This window comes from Pelodiscus sinensis, chromosome 22 (assembly GCF_049634645.1).
Source record: "Pelodiscus sinensis isolate JC-2024 chromosome 22, ASM4963464v1, whole genome shotgun sequence".
NCBI lineage: Eukaryota > Metazoa > Chordata > Testudines > Trionychidae > Pelodiscus > Pelodiscus sinensis.
The window spans coordinates 10,267,341-10,287,526 of record NC_134732.1 but is presented as its reverse complement, the minus strand read 5'-3'; the positions used below and the strand labels follow the sequence as shown (position 1 = coordinate 10,287,526).

Here is a 20,186-nt window from a genome sequence, read left to right as displayed (position 1 = left end):
AGTCTGCAGCACAGAGACCTTATTCAAATAAAAAGAGTAAAATTACACTCCTCATCCAGAAGAGAAGGTGCATTCATAGCTCCAGGACACTGCATCTGTACGCCGTGCAGTACTGATTAAAAATGACACCTAGTTAATTGATGCGTTGCAGGGGAGCTATATTTAAATTCTTGCAGAACAGTAATTGTTTTATTGCCAAAATGTCAAATCAGCATTATCAGAATCCAGCTCCCATTTCAAGTGCTCATCATCTTAAACCCAGTGTTGGGAACTCTGGGGGAAGGGAATTTGTTTTAGGGTATTTATATTCCTGGACTTTCCCATACAGAGACAGTTCTTGTTTCCAGACTAGTTTATGTCCTGATTCTGTGTCCCTAGGATCTTCTTTCAGGTTTTGTATCCATGCATCAGCCCAGCTCCTGCATGTGACTGCTGACTGGATTATGTCAGTCTAGCTGGGTTTTTACTGAGACCCTTTCTTGGGCTCTTGAGTTAAGGTCTTATTTCCTTTGTTTCTCTGCATGCCCAAAACAGAGGCTGAAGCTTCCTGCATTTGAGCCTCTTTACCAGAGATCTCTAGCAGCCCAAACACGGGACCCAAGGCGCTGGAACTGTACAACCAAAGGGTTAAAGTGTTTTTTTCCCCCATGGACCATGTCACTAAAGAGCTCTGCATTGAGAAACAGGAGCAGCTGATATGGGGTTACCCAGTCTCTCCCCTCCCTGACTTCTATAGTATCTCTTTAGCAATCTGACCTTGCCCACTGTAAGGAGGCAGACTGCTGACATGCCTCTTCACATGATACCTTATTCAAGAGCATGACCGCAGGCCTCGTGCACTCTAGTGGTAAGAGCAGAGTCTTGGAAGGAACAAAAGTTTCTGTTATCTCTCCGCTCTGAGGGAGAACTTGCACTAAGTGGTTTTCTTACCTTCATGCCAGGTTCACCTGGAAGGCCAGGTTGTCCCATTGAGCCAGGAGGTCCCTGAGGGGAAAAAAAGGCCATTGTTACTTCATGCAGAGCAAGATCAAAGAGAGAATTCCTTTAGCAGAGCACTTTGAGGATAGAGGAGCCCTGGTTGCAGTGTAATTACCTTCCCGTAGTTGGCTCAGGGTACACAGAGCCAAAGAAAAGGCCAAGACCCCCTGTCCTGCTCCCGTAATGGCCTTTGTTTTCTCTCATGCCTGTCCCTTCCCCTAGTCTGCAATGAACTCTCTGGCCTGTTTGCTAGGCAGCCTTCCTCTAACTCCTTCAAACCCTTCCAGGAAGATGCTTATCCCAAACTAGTAAGTAAGTAAGTAAGTAAGTAGGTAGGTAGGTAGGTAGGTAGGTAGGTAGGTAGGTAGGTAGGTAGGTAGAAAGAAAGAAAGAAAGAAAGAAAGAAAGAAAGAAAGAAAGAAAGAAAGAAAGAAAGAAAGAAAGAAAGAAAGAAAGAAAGAAAGAAAGAAAGAAAGAAAGAAAGAAAGAAAGCACAAAATACTTAACATCAGTACAAAAGGGTTAAATAAAAACATTAACACAAAGGGTTACTAATAACTTCAATCAATACTTCCCCTTCTCTGAGGCACATCTAGTTTGGTTTGGTTTGGTCTTTAACTCACATTCTAAGGGTATGTCTACACTACCACCCTAGTTTGAACTAAGGTGGTAGTGTAGACATACCCTCAGACTGGTCTATGCCAAGTGTCGGTCCTAGAGTAGCTATTTCAGCTACATTTAACTCCTCATGTGGATACAATTATATCTATATTAAGGTACCTTGCATAGGTGGAGTTTGTTCCCCAACAGCAGGAGTTTTCAGACTTCATCGCACCATGACCCCTTCTGACAACAAAAATTACTACATGGCCCCACAAGGGGGAGACCAAAGCCTGAGCCTGCCTGAGCCCTGAGGTGGGGGGCCTGTAACCTGAGCCCCACCATCCACAATTTCAGCCAAAACTTGAGCCCACCATTTAGGGCTGAAGCCCCTGGGCTGAGCCCCTGGACAGTGAGGCTCAGACTTTGGCTTTAGCTCCAGGCCCCAGCAAGTCTAATGCCAGTCCTGGTGATGCCATTAAAACTTTGGAGTCCTGACCCACAGTTTGAGAATCGTTGCCTGACACCTTTATCCTGGTACAACTGCATCCATGCTGGGGAAGGGAGGTGTTGTACTACTTTAGTTACACAAGTGTCATAACTTGTGTATGTGGACACGGCAGAAGGCCTGTGGGGGCAGTGATTGGGCTTCCTATTTGTCTGTAAAGTGCCAGGCACACCCATATATTAAGGAAACCCCATTATAAAGCTAGCTTGTGGAGGAAAGGGAATTAAAAGCAGTCAATGTGTAATAGAAGTGGGCAGAGCAGGAGCTCTAAGTCCAAAGTCACTTGAATAATATTGCATCATTTCAGATCTCAGCTTTTCTTTGGCCCAGTGATAGACCGAACACCCTGTCCTTGGGTAAAGGTTGGATCCAGATCAGAAGTTCCCAGCTATCATTAGACTGTTCTTTTAAAAAACTGTATTAGATTAAACAAAGGAGCTGGAGGACGAGATAATAAGGCTCCTTATCTGAGTGTGAGCACTGAGAATACAAGTGAACAAACTTCTCCCTGGGATCCTTGCAGGATTAAACTGTTTCATGGGAAAGCTAGAAGAGTAAGCTGGAGCGTGTATGTGTCAAAGAACATTCTTCCTTGTGCTCTCTGCCCATGGCCCTTTCAGGATGTGTATAGCTCCTACTCTAGGAGTTAAACTGCACACATAGCACGATAACATGCCCTGGTATCTGGGATTAGGGGACAAGGTAAATTTAATCGTTGTATTTTTTGCAGTGATTTTTGTCCAACGCAGGGAGTGGAACTCCATAAAATAAGACAAAAGGTGACACAGAAAAACTGGTCTTCTTGGTTTTCATAAGCTTTGAAGGGGTTTTTATATATTTATTTTATTAGTGTTCCATACTACAATCTCCCTCTTCTTTGCCGTTAGGAATAAAGCAACAAGAGTGCATAATCACAGCAGCTCTGGGGAACAAAGCCAGTTTCTGGCTTTCCGAACTGGAGGCAGTGGTAAATGGGTACATGTTAAGGTTAGGAACAATTTGGGAAGTCATGCAATGAGCAAAAGCAAGTTCCAGTGAAAGCAAAACTGCTGTTTGGGTTTTTCCAGTCTCCCCAGTGCAAGAGAAAGGCTGTATCTCCTCCAACTGTCTAACGTATGGAGCTCTGTGCTTTCAGAACAGCAAGGCCTAGAGCAGCTCACTAGCAGCCTAGCAACTTTCCAGAACCTTAGTGTGGTTTACCACACTGAGAGCTCATTCCATCCAGTCTAGCAGGCAGGAGAGTGGAAAATCTCATGACTCATACCTTTTGCTGTGGGTTGTAATACAAGATACCTTCCCTGCTACTTTAGAGAGCAAGTGAACATGCTGACTACATTACAACTCAGACATACTGAAAGAAGCTATAAGTGGGGGACCTAGTCTGCAGTGATCATGTGATGGCAAGAACTGAAGGAGAGTCTCCCGGTACGAGGAAGGTTAAAGGTAACTCATGAGTAAACTTCTGCCTTCCTGTGCTTCTAACCCTGGGTACAAAAGCAGTAATTGTTCCTCTCCTTTTGTTGCAATGCATCACTTTTGCCAAATGGTAACAATGATGCAAAAAGCTTGCGGCTCTGCAGCACAGGCAGTCCCTCCACACACTCACCTGAACTGGGGCAAGACTGGGCTTGACACTCAGAACATGGCAAGACCGGGCTGAATAATAAGCCAGGCATCCAGAAACAATAATAACTTGGGGTGGGAAGGGAAAGAGACGTGGGGCTTTCTTCACTACAGACTTTTACTGATGTGGATTAACTATACTTGGGCCCATATGCTCAAAGGCAGGTAGGTGCCTGACTTCCATTGATTCCAATGAGAGTTAGACACAGAAATGCCTTTGAAGATCTGGGCTCTGTTTCCTAAATTGGGCATTGGTACCATGTTTGTGCCTGCTTGTGAACGGAGTTGTGACAAGTCTCAGTTTGAAGCCAGCTTTAAAATACTCCTTCTGCTGTGTAGATGGGACTGCCTATCTGTGTAACTGGGTTAGCCAACCTTCTGCCTCCCAGGTCTCTGGGGAGAGAGAGGGAAAAGCCAGGCAAAAACACATAGCATTCTGGGAAAAAATGTCTAACTATTGGTGCCACAGTGAAGCTCTCTGGGTTAGCTGCCTAGATTTTCCCAGAATGCTTAGGGATCTACAGCGTGGAAGATGGGCAGGTTGATACATCCTGCTGAGGGGCTAAATGATGGTGTGTAGATATGCTGAATTGTATCACCTATAACCAGGTTAGAGCCCAGTTCAGACCAATATGGTTTGCATTCTTCATGCTGACCTTAATACTCCTAAGAGACAGAAACCTCCCTCCAGAGTTTCTGAGGGCAAACCAAACCAAACCAAACTGCCCCTTGCTCAGCTGTGCAATTCTATGTTCTATGGGGGGGATGGAGCAGAAGAGGGGTGTACTGTACAGACAAAGCAAAGCTCAAACCTACCTTATGTCCCATTTCCCCTAACGGTCCTGCTGGCCCCTGGGGTCCCTGGGGTCCCTGGAAAACAGACACAAAAGGCTCTTTCATGCATCACTGTCAATTCTGAAGACCAATCTGCTTTCCAGTGCCATTCCACATCACATGGGAACCACACAGGCATGGGAGAGGAAGTCAAAGAGATGAAAGGTCCAGAAACAGGCAGCTTAGAGTGCTTGATCAGCAGCAAGCAAAGGGTCAGATCACCTTTGTGATGGCGGGGGATGCACTGCTTTGAAGCTGAACTGACAGAAATAGGCAGCCTTAGAATGCCTGAATATTTCCTTTCTCTAGGCCGCCTTGACACAGACCAGGCCCACCCCCAGTCCCACACTCTCAAACCCTCTTTCTGTCACAACAGTCTAACTCTGGCTGCCAATCACAGCCCCCATCTGTCCATCTGTCTGACCTGACCCCTCCAGCCTAGATGGAGTCACAACTGGACTCTCTTCCTGACATTTTCTCGTGGTTCTCCAGGTGGCTCCCTCCACCACTCCCAGCAACATAACCTGATCCAGTCCCTCCTCCCAGACACAGACCAGTCTGGGATCATAGAATCCTTGAATCACAGAATCTTAGAACTGGAAGGGACCCTGAGAGGTCATTGAGTCTAGTCTCCTGCCCTCACGGCAGCACCAAGCACCATCTGATCATTCCTGATAGATCTCTGTCTAATCTGCTCTTAAATATCTCCAGCGATGGAGATTCCACAACTTCCCTAGGCAATTTATTCCAGTGCTCAAAACCACTATCATGTCCACTCTCAGTCTTCCCTTTTCTAAACTAAACAAGCCCAGTTCTTTCAGTCTTCCCCCATAGGTCATGTTTTCTAGACCTTTAATAATTTTTGTTGCTCTTCTCTGGACATCCTCCAAATTTTTCTTGAAATGTGGTACCCAGAACTGGACACAGTACTCCAACTGAGGCCTAAGCAGCACAGAGTAGAGTGGAAGAATAACTTGTCTTGCTCACAACACTCCTGTTGATGCATCTCAGAATCATGTTTGCTTTTTTTGCAACAGTGTCGCACTGTTGATTCATGTTTAACTTGTCATCCACTATGACCCCAAGATCCCTTTCTGTAGTACTCCTTCCTAGAAAATCACTTCCCATTCTGTATGTGTGAAACTGATTGTTCCTTCCTAAGTGGAGTACTTTGCATTTGTCTTTATTAAACTTCATCCTATTTACCTCAGACGATTTCTCTAGTTTGTCAAGATCATTTTGAATTTTGACCCTATCCGCCAACGCACTTGCAACCTCTCCCAGCTTGGTATCATTTGCAAACATAATAATCGTACTCTCTATGCCAGTATCTAAATCATTGATGAAGATATTGAACAGAATCGGAACCAAAACAGACACCCGCAGAACCCCACTTGTTATGTCCTTCCAACGGGATTGTGGACCGTTAATAACTACTCTCTGAGAACAGTTATCCAGCCGTTGTGCACCCACCTTACAGTAGCCTCATCTAGGTTGCATTTCCCTAGTTTATTGATAAGAAGGTCATGCTAGACCGTGTGAAATGCCTTACTAAAATCTAGGTATACTACGTCCACCGCTTCTCCTTTATTCACAAGGCTTGTTTTCAAAGATTGGCTTGACATGATTTGTTCTTTACAAATCCATGCTGGCTGTTACCTATCACCTTATTTTCTTCCAGATCCTCTAACAGGTTCAGGAGTGTCTAACTGTGTCCTTTCTGAGCAGCCTAACATGGAAACTCTTTTAGTGCTAAGACCATCATCTCCTCTACCCCTCTTTACAAGCATCTAGACCAATTACTATAATAATTACAATAATATCTAGAGCCTCCAAGATCCAGGCTCTATTGTGCTATGTGTAGACATTTCAGCCCTGAAGAGAGTATAGTCTAAATAGCCAACACAGAGATTGGCTGACAGAAAGGAAGTATTACCACCTTTAGGTGCTGCTCAGGTTCACTCAGAGAGTCTGTCATGAAGTGAAGAACTGGACTTAGGTCTCCTGAGTCCTAGTCTGATGCCTTGACCATAAAAGTGGTCCTTCCTTCCAAGACTCCATTCTGGCCTCTTTCTTCCACTTCCCCTGTCAGACTCTCTCTTGGTTTCTCCTTAAATTCTCTGTCAGAGTCAGGTCCAGTCTTTTCTTAACGTCCCTCTCTTTAATATGATCCAAGCTTATCGCTCTACCAAAATCCAACCTGCCCTTCCTTACAGCCCTCCTGCCAGTCTCTGTTCTACATTCTTGCTACTGAACATAATTAAATGCCTTTCTTATGTCTCTATAGGCTCTGGATCTTGCCCATACTCCAACCTTCCTCAGTCCTCCTTTAATTTTATACAAGTGTCTCCCTGACCAAGCTGGACTCAACAGGAAAGGCGGGGATGGGAATGGAGGAGAGTGTGTATGTGTGTATGTGGAGGGGGTGGGGGCGGAGGACACAGAGGGTACGTCTAAACTACATGGCTCCGTCGACGGAGCCATGTAGATTTGTTTGTTCAGCAAAGGGAAATGAAGCCGTGATTTAAATAATTGCAGCTTCATTTAAATTTAAATGGCTGCTGTGCTGAGCCGACAAACAGCTGATCAGCTGTTTGTCGGCTCAGTGCGCTAGTCTGGACACTCCCCTGCCGACATGAAAGCTCTTTATCGACCTCCCCGGTAAACCTCCTCCTACGAGTCATAACGGGGAGGTCAATAAAGGGCTTTCAGATCGGCGCGGGAGCGTCCAGACTAGCGCGCTGAGCCATTTAAATTTAAATGAAGCCGCGATTATTTAAATCACGGCTTCATTTCCCTTTGCCGATCAGCCTAATCTACATGGCTCCATCGATGGAGCCATGTAGTTTAGACACACCCAGACAGAGGAGGAAATGAGGGGAGAGAGAAAGAGACAGACAAATGAAGAGGGAATGAGTAGACACTTGCCGGGTTGCCTGGAGCCCCTTTGGCTCCTTGGGGTCCGGAAGGTCCTTGGATACCCTAGGATAACAAGAACCACTAAGGTCAGTGCTGTCCCTTCACCACCTTTCACACCTCCCAGCATGTAACATTCACCTCGTAAACACTTTATAAAAGGAACACAGAGGTGGCCTTGAGGCTGAACTGTGAGACATTGTCCAGGTTTCTCCTTCTGGAGCAGGAATAAAAAAAACTTTAAAACTTCATTAAAACATAGGCTATAAAATGGAACTGAAGGTGGTTGGCACTTACTGGGAAGCCTCGTGGTCCTGTCTCCCCAGTCTCTCCCATCTTCCCCTGTAAATAGAGTGGTACAGTAATTAGTGGTTGGGAATGTGCTGAAACACCCTGTTGCTTTGGCAAGGAAAGTTGATCAAAGCTGTATTTTACTGGGAGCTAGCTGTGCACGCGTGAGTACACACACGTGTAGTGTTTGGCACAGTGCCATCTTGGCATCCAGCATCAGCTGTCAAGTGGACATACCTGCTGGCCATCGGGCCCCAGTTTGCCTGGCTCTCCCTGAACGCCCTGGTAATGAAAAAGACAATGACACACTGGAGTTGGCATGATCTGTACAACAGAGACATCTGACTGGCTACTTCCTCCTGATGCCCCAGCCTTACTGCCCTTGGATTCCCCCCGAGAATGGTCAATCATTTACTTCTGGGTTCCCATCAGCATGTAAAGCCCATCTTGTGAGGAGCTTGCAGCAGAGGGGTTGCATAAACCAATTTTCCTCTTGCCTGTTTTTAGAAATCCCAATGGCTCAGAATGTGCCACTTGTCCCAGGGGAGTAGCAAGGGGAAGTAGGGGGGTGGGAAGGGCAGTTGCCCCTGGGCGCAACTATAGGGCAAGCGCAGGGAAAAAGGTGAGGGCGGGTCTGGAACCACCTGGCCCCACCGCAGCAGCTGTGGCCACGTCAGACCTGCCTGCGCCACTCTCCCTCAGCTCACCCTACTGTGGCACCCGGGGACAACTGCCCCCCCGCTTCCCTCACTACGCCCCTGAATTGTCCAATTCAAAATGGGGGAGTTTCTCTATCCTACTCTACTGTGGGTGGAGAAGGGGGGGGGCCTTAGTCACACACTGACACGTAGGCTGGATAGCACTTGAATGCCAAAGGTGCTTCATGCTCTGTGCTATGCATTCAGGAACCTCAGCAATACAAAATCCACCCACTGAGGTAGAGTCAGCAGCACCAGCATTGCTTCCTTTTATCATTGCTGCTCTGCCTGAGAAGGGAGCCTCTGAGCTAGGAGCTGAGAGGACATGGGTGCAGGGGAAGTCTTAGGAAGGCAGAAGAATGACAGGGAGAAAAGGAGGCAAGGGAACTGAGACATCAACCACTATTTGGGTATGTCTAGACTACAGGCTTCTGTCGACAGAAGTTTTGTCGACAGATACTGTCGACAAAACTTCTGTCGACAAAGAGCGTCTAGACTACATTGAGTTCTGTTGACAAAGCAAGCTGCTTTGTCGACATGGTAGCGTAGATGCAAAGGACAGTTTACATTCAATAACACCTTCTGTCAATAGAAACTCTGTCGACAGAAGGTGTTATGCCTCGTAAAATGAGGTTTACCAGCATCGACAAAACTGCTGAGTTCTGTCGACATTATGTCGACAGAACTCAGCGGTAGTGTAGACGCAGGTATAGTTTTGTCGACAAAAGTCCACTTTTGTCGACAAAACTCTGTAGTCTAGACACATCCTTTCAGTGCTCATCTGAACTGTCATTCATGCTAAAATTCGACACTCTACGCGTGGGTCTCAACTAAGACCCTAGCTATCTTACCCATTACAAAGATAGCTTCCCCAATTATCACCTCTAATACCATTAGCTCACAGACATTTACCTCCCCCCCCCGCATTCCCCTTCTGTTCTGAAATGTGATTTGTCCTTTTCATATGTGTTCATTTTTTTAAAATTGTATCCTTTGGTATATATGGTTGTGACTATTTTCTTCCAGTATTTGATCTGAGGAAGCGGGTCTGGCCCACGAAAGCTCATCATCTAATAAACCATCTTGTTAGTCTTTAAAGTGCTACATAGTCCTGTATTTTGTTTCATCTGTGAAGAGTCTCTTGTCCTGCTGCATTAGCCTCCTTGCTAGGCTGCCACCCATATTCCAAAAGAAAGGCCCAGGCTGGGAGCTGTTCTACTATCATCCACCGTTCTCTTTCTCAGCCTCCTTGCCTCCAAAGAAGGTCCTTGTCAGCATCTGGCTTGAACACTCTCTTAACCAGACTTAACAAGGGACAGGCCCATACCAGGAGGCCATTTGCCAGACCCCCTTTGCAATAGGTGCTCGGGTGTGGGGATTTCTGCTCCATGACTATACCATGCTGCAGACATGTTATAAAGACAGTGAACACCACACGTCTTTGACTTATGCTGTGTGTGCATGGGCAGTAGAAATCTGCAGTCAGAATCCTTAAGGGAGTGGTGATGGTAAGGCCGGATGCATGCACAAGTTTTGTCCTAGGAACCTGACTCAGGAAAGCGTAATGGTTGTGTAATGGGGGTTGGCTGGTGCCGTACAAATCAAGCTGGTTGCTTTTCAGGAGCCTCGAGGTGAGCGAGTCAGCTGGGCTCTGCCACCAGTGTGGAGCGCTGCTCTCTGCTCTGCACAGCGGAAGGCTGTCTGGGCTAAGTGGCACTGGCTGTGCTCAGTGCTTGGTGCTGATGGGGTTAGAGCTATTTAACATGGACTTGGGGATACACCAGGAACCATAATGGGCTACCGGTGGTGAGGATGTGATGGAGGTGGGAGACATTCTGTTTTTTCCAGGGCCTCATAGCAAGTCCGAGAGCAGACCGGTCAGAACCAGTTAGAGCTTACCTTAACACCTCGTGATCCGGGCTCCCCCACTGGTCCATCAGGACCTCTGGCACCCTGGGGGCCGAGAGAGAGAGAGAGAGAGAGAGAGAGAGAACATGAGAGGGAGAAGAGTTACTCAGGGAAGGTGAACAGCAGCTGTCCCTCTTGTGCTGCTAAAGCTGGGTCATCCACTGGGGGGTCAGATCCCAGTCCCCTTGGGCACCCTGACCTCTCCCATCCCTCAGTGTACATTTTGCACACTCAGGGGACTGAGGGGTGTATCAGCTGATTCCCAGGACTCAATTGAGCCACTTTTTTTTTTTAGTTTTTAGCTTTGTTCTCTCCTCTAACACCTCACCAATCTATTTCATTTCTCGTCATCTTCTGGGCAATGCATTGATGATATTTTTATTTCTGGCTAGCCAACCTTAAATTCATTATGAGAGCCAGAGGAGAAAGAGAGACCAGAGGTGAGGAACTGCTTTATTTTCAGACCTTAATGACGATGGTGATCTTGCAGGCACAGAGCCTGATATCTGAATTTATTGACATTGTGGCTCTGCCTTCTGAAGAGCTAAACTCTCCCATCTTCCCCTACAAAATACAGGTTTAACTCCTTGAATACAACTCCCTGCTATTCACATCCATGGCCATGTTGCTGTTAACATCTAGTCAGCAAAGCTAGCCCAAAGAGATGCATAAAGGCAATGACACACCTCATTTCCACAGCAGTGCTGTCAGGCCCATGAATCTTCCATGGAATTGGATATCTGTGATACCAGATCATGGGGATAGCTGCTTATTAACCACAGGTCTTTTAAGAATTTTATTGTAGTTGCCTTTGGAATGCGGCTATGAACATGATCAAGTATTCATGAATCTATAAAGTTGGTAGGGACATGCACGTGTGTCCAGATGGCCAGTCATTTGTGCTTAATTTTGTTTTTATGAAACCTGTCAGGTCAAAGTGTACATGGGAATCTTTCAAGATGTGCTTATGTACGATAAAGGCGGCCAGGTGCAAAAGGAGGAATTCAGCCACCTGAATCTACGGACATTCAAACTCATAAGGATGCTGAACATGGTTAGCTGAGAACCTACATAGCAGTATGCATGTGACAGGCACTCCCCTGGAAGTCATGGTCAAGATATCAATAAGATGTGCTTATTCTTCAGGGGTATAGCAGAAGAACATCATTCTTGAGTAGTGGAAAATCACTAGAGCAGCACTAGAATCATAGAATTATAGAATACTAGGACTGGAAGGAAACTCAAGAGGTCATCGAGTCCAGTTCCCTACCCCCATGGCAGGACCAAATACTGTCTAGACCATCCCTGATAGACATTTATCTAACCTGCTATTAAATATCTCCAGAGATGGGGATTCCACAACATCCCTGGGCAATTTATTCCAGTGTTTAACTACCCTAACAGTCAGGAACTTTTTCCTAATATCCACCCTAAATCTCCCTTGCTGCAGTTTAAGCCCATTGCTTCTTGTTCTATCCTCAGAGGCCAAGATGAACAAGTTTTCTCCCTCTTCCTTATGACACTCTTTTAGATACCTGAAAACGGCTATCATGTCCCCCCTCAGTCTTCTCTTTTCTAAACTAAACAAACTCAATTCTTTCAGCCTTCCCTCATACGTCATGTTCTCTGGACCTTTAATCATTCTTGTTGCTCTTCTCTGGACCATCTCCAATTTCTCCTCATCTTTCTTGAAATGTGGTGCCCAGAACTGGACACAATACTCCAACTGAGGCCTAACCAGTGCAGAGTAGACCGGAAGAATGACTTCTCATGTCTTGCTCACAACACACCTGTTAATGCATCCCAGAATCATGTTTGCTTTTTTTGCAACAGCATCACACTGCTAACTCATATTCGGCTTGTGGTCCACTATAACCCCTAGATCCCTTTCTGCCGTACTCCTTCCTAGACGGTCGCTTCCCATTCTGTATGTGTGAAACTGATTGTTCCTTCCTAAGTGGAGCACTTTACATTTGTCTTTATTAAACTTCATCCTGTTTACCTCAGACCATTTCTCCAATTTGTCCAGATCATTTTGAATTGTGACCCTATCCTCCAGAGCAGTCGCATCCTCTCCCAGCTTGATATCATCTGCAAACTTAAATAAGCGTACTTTCTATGCCAATATCTAAATCGTTGATGAAGATATTGAACAGAGCCGGTCCCAAAACAGACCCCTGTGAACCCGACTTGTTATACCTTTCCAGCAGGATTGTGAACCATTAATAACTACTCTCTGAGCACGGTTATCCAGCCAGTTATGCATCCACCTTATAGTAGCCCCATCTAAGTTGTATTTGCCTAGTTTATTGATAAGAATATCATGCGAGACTGTATCAAATGTCTTACTAAAGTCTAGGTATATACCATGTCCACCACTTCTCCCTTATCCACAAGACTTGTTATCCTATCAAAGAAAGCTATCAGATTGGTTTGACATGATTTATTCTTTACAAATCCATATTGGCTGTTTCCTATCACCTTGCCATCTTTCAACTATTTACAGATGATTTCCTTAATTACTTGCTCCATTATCTTCCCTGGCACAGAAGTTAAACTAACTGGTCTGTAGTTTCCTGGGTTGTTCTTATTTCCCTTTTTATAAATGGGCAGTATATTTGCCCTTTTCCAAGTCTTCTGGAATCTCTCCTGTCTCCAAAGATGATAGCTAGAGGCTCAGATACCTCCTCTATCAGCTCCTTGAGTATTCTAGGATGCATTTCATCAGGCCCTGGTGACTTGCAGGCATCTAACTTTTCTAGGTGATTTTTAACTTGTTCTTTTTTTATTTTATCTTCTAAACCTCCCCTCTTCCCACTAGCATTCACTATGTTAGGCATTCCTTCAGACTTCTCGGTGAAGACTGAAACAGAGAAGTCATTAAGCATCTCTGCCATTTCCAAGTTTCCTGTTACTGTTTCTCCCTCCTCACTGACCAGTGGGCCTACCCTGTCATTGGTCTTCCTCTTGCTTCTAATGTATTTATAAAAAGTCTTCTTGTTTCCCTTTATTCCCATAGTTAGTTTGAGCTCATTTTGTGCCTTTGCCTTTCTAATCTTGCCCCTGCACTCCTGTATTGTTTGCCTATATTCATCCTTTGTAATTTGTCCTACTTCACATTTTTTATATGACTCCTTTTTTATTTTTAGATCATGCAAGATCTCGTGGTTAAGCCAAGGAAATCTTTTGCCATATTTTCTATCTTTCCGACGCAGCGGAATAGCTTGCTTTTGGGCCCTTAACAATGTCCCTTTGAAAAACTGCCAACTCTCCTCAGCTGTTTTTCCCCTCAGTTTTGATTCCATGGGACCTTACCTATCAGCTCTCTGAGTTTACCAAAATCTGACTTCCCGAAATCTGTTGTCTCTATTTTGCTGTTCTCCCTTCTATCCTTCCTTAGAATTGTGAACTCTATGATTTCATGATCACTTTCACCCAAGCTGCCTCCCACTTTCAAATTCTCAACCAGTTCCTCCCTATTTGTTAGGATCAAATCTAGAACAGCTTCCCCCCTACTAACTTTTTCAACCCTTTGAAATAAAAAGTTGTCCCCAATGCAGTCCAAGAACTTATTGGATAGTCTGTGCCCCGCTGTGTTATTTTCCCAACATATATCTGGATAGTTGAAGTCCTCTATCACCACCAAATCTTGGGTTTTGGATAATATTGTTAGTTGTTTAAAAAAAGCCTCGTCCACTTCTTCCACCTGGGTAGGTGGCCTGTAGTAGACTCCTAGCATGACATCACCCTTGTTTTTAACCCCTTTTAATCTAACCCGGAGACTCTCAACATTTCCGTCTCCTATGTCCATCTCCACCTCACTCCAAGTGTGTTCATTTTTAATATATAAGGCAACACCTCCTCCCTTTTTTCCCTGTCTATCTTTCCTGAGCAAGCTGTACCCTTCCATACAAACATTCCAATTGTGTATTATCCCACCAAGTTTCTGTGATACCAACAATGTCATAATTGTACTTATTTATTAGCACTTCCAGTTCTTCCTGTTTATTACCTATACTTCTTGCATTTGTATATAATCAATAACATCTCAGTGGAACCCTTCCCCCCACATCCCTATCCTAGTTCAAGAAGCTCTGTGACACTAAATATAATAGGCAGAGGGGTGACAGGTTAGAATAAAAAGACATATCAAGACATCACTAATGTATGTCATGTCCACAATAGGGCCTTGATCTTGCCTGGGCCTCTAGGCACTATTGCAGTGTAAATAATAAACCCCACAAAGCAGCGTTAGAATGTTATGGTAAAAGGAATTCAGACACCAGGCCAAAATGGAAATGGAGAAAATAGGAGCCAATTTTCTTAATCAAGATGCAAACTGAGAGCCAAATGTAATAACAGGGCCAATATGTTAGCAAAGCAACTACAGAGTGACAGCAGGAGAGACACACACAAAGAGAGGCAGTGTAATAGCAGAAGATGTATAGGAAACAGCCAAATTATTACAGCAAACACTGTCTATATGAAATAATGCAACAACGTCTACTGTGTTTGGCAAATACTGTGCTGTTTAACAGACAGACACCAAATAACCAAGAGCCTATAGTGCATGTCCTTAAGCCATAGCTCTAAAGAATACTCAATCTGCTCGCTAGGACTCAGTTGCTGTGCATGGAATGGAAACAGCACAACTAAGGCTGGAATTGCATAGCTTGCTATTTTGACCCAGTGTTATTGGGATTTGGTTATCATAACTTCAGTGCTAGCCATTTATTTTGTTGCTTTGTGTAATCATATGAAAGAGCCAACTTTAGAAACCAGCAGCCTGGCCCAAAACCCATGGAAGTAAATGGAAAGACTCCTAGGCCGTGTCCAGACTCAGGGGTTTTTTCAGGAAAAGTAGCCTTTTCCCGAAAAAACTTCCCCTGCGTCCAGACTCAAGCCGCGTTCTTTCGAAATAATTTCGAAAGAACGCGGCTTTTCTTTCGATGGCGGTAAACCTCGTTTCACGAGGAAGAACGCCTTCTTTCGAAAGTTCCTCTTTCGAAAGAAGGCATTCTTCAATGTAAATAGGGCTTCCTCGAAAGAGAGCATCCAGACTCGCTGGGTGCTCTATTTCGAAAAAGCGGATTGCTCTTTCGAAAGATCCGCCTGCAGTCTAGACGCGATCTTTCGAAAGAGGCTCTTTCGAAAGAAGCCTGCAGTCTAGACATAGCCCTACTGAATTCAATGGATGTTGGATAAGAGTGTCCCCACAATGGCAAGACACCATATCACTGCTAGTACCCTCCAGCTCATACATCTGCTCTGAACGTTGGCAGGAAATGTATTTATGTCTCCACGCAAGAAAAGTCCCCGGCCAGGGTTCTAAAGTCCAGCGTCAGTTCTAGGGAATGCTGTAGCGGAGACTAGTTCGCTGTGCACAGAACTAGTGAAACAAAGGTGGTGTGAAAGAGTTGCAGTGAACTGGCGAGGGTGGTCTGTGTTATAAGGCAGTTTCAGCTCATTGGGGATGTCTGCTGTGACGAGGTCAGGTGTGTCAACCTAGCTCTGTATGCACTTGGGCGTGCATGTTTGGATTTACACAGGTGAGCGTGAAGTTTGAAAACAATGGGATTGTTTTGATATATCTTATCCAAACATATCCTTTGCTGGTTAGGACACAGCTAATTACATTTTCAACTTAAAACATAACCTAGGCTCTCACCATAAAGGTTGTGTGCAATCAGTGTGCACTGCACTTCACATGCCCTTGCTTTGCATGTGTGTCACTTTAGCAATACCGGTAGGAAAAAATGATGTGAGCAGAAACCAGCAGAATCTTACAACCCTGCACATGGGCAATGGTAAACAAAATGTCTCGCGGGTTATACATGGAATCCTGATGGGTTGCAGGTTGCCCACCCCCCGATCTTAACAGTACAGGTTCGTGAAAACTCGCAGCCAGCCAGTCAGTTTATATCAGCTTAATGCACACAGCCTTAGTGCAATGGTGCCAACCTGAATCCAACAGCATTGGACATGAGGCTGCAGTGCAAAACGCCAACCTCGTGACTGGATTAAGCTCACGACTGGATTACGCTCAGCAGCATGTCTGTGTTTGGAGCTGAAGTTGTAATTTCCACCTTGGGTAGCTGTAAGCACACCAGTTCCAGTTGAGCCAGTATGCCTGAAGCAGCCATGTAGCTGCAGTGGCACAAGTGGCAGGATGGACTAGAATTAAAATTGTACCTGGTGTAGTAAGTTGAGGGTCAGTAATATGGAGTCAGCAGGCCTAAGGCCTGCAACATGAAAACAGCAACAGGTCTGCAATCTAGTAAGCAAGACTTTGGTTTAGTAACAGGAGCCAAGAAAGAGGCCCTATTGATAACTGTGTGATTGTGTAAGTTAGGTCGAGCATGGAAGGACACAGGGAGGCACTGGGTACAGACTGTGAGCCAAAGGGGAGTAATGGAACATCTTAATAAGAAATGTTTTGGTACAAAAACTCCCTAAAAACGAATGCACATACCGACCTAGGTTTAGGACCAGGTCGGAATTGACAGCATGGAGGTAAGTAAACCCCCTTTCCATAAGGTGAGGGGAGGTAACTAGGCAACAGAGGGTGGTAACCTAGTACGTAAATAAATAATGTAAGTTGTTTGTACCTGTCTATAAAAGGACACTGCAGAGGGTGCTTTCCGGCCGACCTTGGGGGGGGGGGGGGGAGGGGGCGCACTAGGCGCCTGAATGGCAGGTGTCATTGCCTAAACCTACAGAATGCACAGTAGCTTAACTTTGACTAACTGCTGTTAATATTTGATATATGGCAATAGGCCTGCCCGGTGTTGGTACCTTGTCAATGTGCCATAGTGCCCAGTGGTGTAACATTGTACTGATTTCTGTTACCAACTGGTAGAGCTTTGCATTTAACAATAAACCTGCTTAACTGATTTTAAACCTTGCCTGCATCTGTCGTTTCCGGGGCCATTTAGAGATCTTTTGTGTTAACCCAAGTGCACGGGGGCTAACACTTTAGATAAAGGGAGTACCGATTGTTATGCATGCAGCCAAAAGTTTATTGACGAAGTAGAGGTCCTGTCAAAAGCGCGCCAGGATAACCCTGACCAGACGACGCTGACACTGACAGTCCAGACCTCCGAAGGTACCAAGGTACAAGAACACCAAGGTACGACACCTGGTACCTTAGGTAGATGCTTGGATGGCCCAACTGCTACGATTAGTGCGTTATCTTGATCCCAGCTGGGGAGGCATGCATCTACCTAATCTGGAAATGACTCCTGCAGCTCAAAGACATTTCCTTAGAGTGACAGCATATAAGTACATGTGTAGAAAGATTCACCAAAGCCTCCCTGGGAGTAATGGCAAACCTCTATTACTAGATCCCCATTTTCCTTCCTTTCGCTTAGCCCACCTCTACTCTTTTAACAATTCTGGATCACGGACCAGAGTAATATTTGTATTTCACTTGCGGGCGACTAAAACACAAGCAGCCAGGCAGCTTGTGCTTTAAATCAAACCGTCTAGCACTGTGATCTGAGCTTTTGGCTGCTGTGGGCTGCCTGGAAACAATAAGCCCCCTGTTAGGCTGAGAATTCCCCTCCCCAAACTCTTGACTTCACACAGACATCCATCACTGTCCTGCCTGAACTCCCTGGAGAAACAACCACAAAGAAAAAATAATATCCGGAGGGAAATTAACCCCTTGGACCTGTGTAGGTAGTTCAGTCCCTGACTGATGGGGAAGGAGGTTTGAAAAAAAAAGATGCCATAGTGAATAAAAGTAACTTTAAAAACAATGAATAGTCCTGTGGCACCTTAGGCTGTGTTTAGACTACATCCCTCTGTTGGCAGAGGGACGTAAATGAAGCACGTTGAAAGTGCAAATGAAGCCGGGATTTAAATATCCTGTGCTTCATTTGCATAATTACATCATGGCGCTCTTTCGAAATACTGCTTTTTTGAAAGAGTGCCATGATGCGATTATGTAAATGAAGCACAGGATATTTAAATCCTGGCTTCACTTTCACTTTTGAAGTGCTTCATTTACATCCCTCTTCCGACAGAGGGATGTAGGCTAGACACACCCTATGGGTATGTCTACACTACCCCGCTAGTTCGAACTAGCGGGGTAATGTAGGCATACCGCACTTGCTAATGAAGCCCGGGATTTGAATTTCCCGGGCTTCATTAGCATAAGCGGGGAGCCGCCATTTTTAAATCCCCGCTGCTTCGAACCCCGTGTAGCGCGGCTACACGGGGCTCGAACTAGGTAGTTCGGACTAGGGTGCCTATTCCGAACTACCGGTACACCTCGTTTCACGAGGAGTAACGGTAGTTCGGAATAGGCACCCTAGTCCGAACTACCTAGTTCGAGCCCCGTGTAGCCGCGCTACACGGGGTTCGAAGCAGCAGGGATTTAAAAATGGCGGCTCCCCGCTTATGCTAATGAAGCCCGGGAAATTCAAATCCCGGGCTTCATTAGCAAGTGCGGTATGCCTACATTACCCTCCTAGTTCGAACTAGGAGGGTAGTGTAGACATACCCTTAGAGACTAACCAAAATATATAGGATCATAAGCTTCTGTGATAAATTGGAGTAGATGAAGTGGGTTTTGCCCACAAAAGCTTATGATTCTGTATTTTTTGGTTAGTCTCATAGGGTACATCTACACTGCATCCCTAGTTCGGACTAGGGATGCAAATGGAGACGACCAAAGTAGTGAATGAAGCGGGGATTTAAATATCCAGCGCTTCATTAACATGATCTCGCCGGTGAGCTAGTTCGAATCACAGCTGATTCGAACCAGGAAGTGTGCGCCGGGATGCGTTAGTTCGGATTAAAGCCCTTAGTAACTAACGTTACTCCTCAAACAATATTTAAATCCCCACTTCATTAACTACTTTGGTTGTCTCCAATTGCATCCCTAGTCCGAACTAGGGATGCAGTGTAAACGTACCCTAACGGTGTCTACTTATTTTGAAATAGAGCACTCTTCCTCTGATTTCCCTTACTCCTCATACAATGAGGGTTACAGGAGTCGGAGTAAGAAGTCTGCAGCTTGACAGTATTTTGACATTATTTCGAAATAATTGCCTGCTGTGTAGATGCGGACAAAGTTATTTTGAAATAATGCCAGTTATTTCAAAACAATGTTGCTGTGTAGACATACCCTAAGAAACCACAGGAATACTCATTGTTTAAAAACTACAAATCAACACAACCACCACTCTGGGATTTTTAAAAGTAACTTTACTCAGCTTGGATGGGTGTGAGGCAAGGGAGATCCTAGACACTCAGACGTACAGAGCTAGATTGTCACACATGATCATGTCACAGCATCTTCTCTGCTATGAAGGGAGAGGATGGGCATGGAAAGATAGAGAGAGAGGCAGATGTTTTTCCCATGGGGACCTATTTGCAATTAATCATCATTATCAACTCCCTAGAATTGCCCCCACCTTGATAGGAGCATGAAAATGGCTGGAATGGATCAGATCTGAGGTCCATCTAATGCAGTCTCCTCTTTCTCACAATGGCCAGGCCCAGCTGCTTCAGTGAGAGGGGCAAGATCAGAAGATGCAGTAGCCAATATGGGATACTTAGATCTTCCCCCACACACAGTAGTTCTCATCTTGATGTCTAGTAGTTATGACAACTCTGGCCATTCCTGTGTTCTCTAAATGTCCAGTCCCTCTGAGTCTTGCTAAACTCTTGGCCTCAACAACTTTCTGTGACAGTCACGCTCAGCAATATGCTAAAAAACGAGCTCCCTCTTCTCCTTGGACCATGATCTCGCCTCTCTGCAAGTCTCTTTCCCCCAATAATCCATGCAGAAACCAGTCACAGTAGATGGACCAATGCTCTAA

The 20,186-nt window shown here is 45.2% G+C and overlaps 1 protein-coding gene across 3 annotated transcripts in view; it reads right to left on the bottom strand.

Annotated features, from left to right (window-relative positions):
• COL27A1 (collagen type XXVII alpha 1 chain) overlaps positions 1 to 20,186 on the bottom strand; it is a 305,308-nt gene that overhangs the window by 85,245 nt on the left and 199,877 nt on the right. For all 3 annotated transcript variants that reach the window (XM_014580186.3, XM_014580187.3, XM_014580190.3), the window contains 6 exons: positions 10,348 to 10,401; positions 7,988 to 8,032; positions 7,757 to 7,801; positions 7,472 to 7,525; positions 4,526 to 4,579; positions 931 to 984 (listed from right to left, as the gene is read on the bottom strand). In XM_014580186.3, coding sequence (XP_014435672.2) covers positions 931 to 984; positions 4,526 to 4,579; positions 7,472 to 7,525; positions 7,757 to 7,801; positions 7,988 to 8,032; positions 10,348 to 10,401 — 306 coding nt within the window. The remainder of the gene's footprint in view (positions 1 to 930; positions 985 to 4,525; positions 4,580 to 7,471; positions 7,526 to 7,756; positions 7,802 to 7,987; positions 8,033 to 10,347; positions 10,402 to 20,186) is intronic.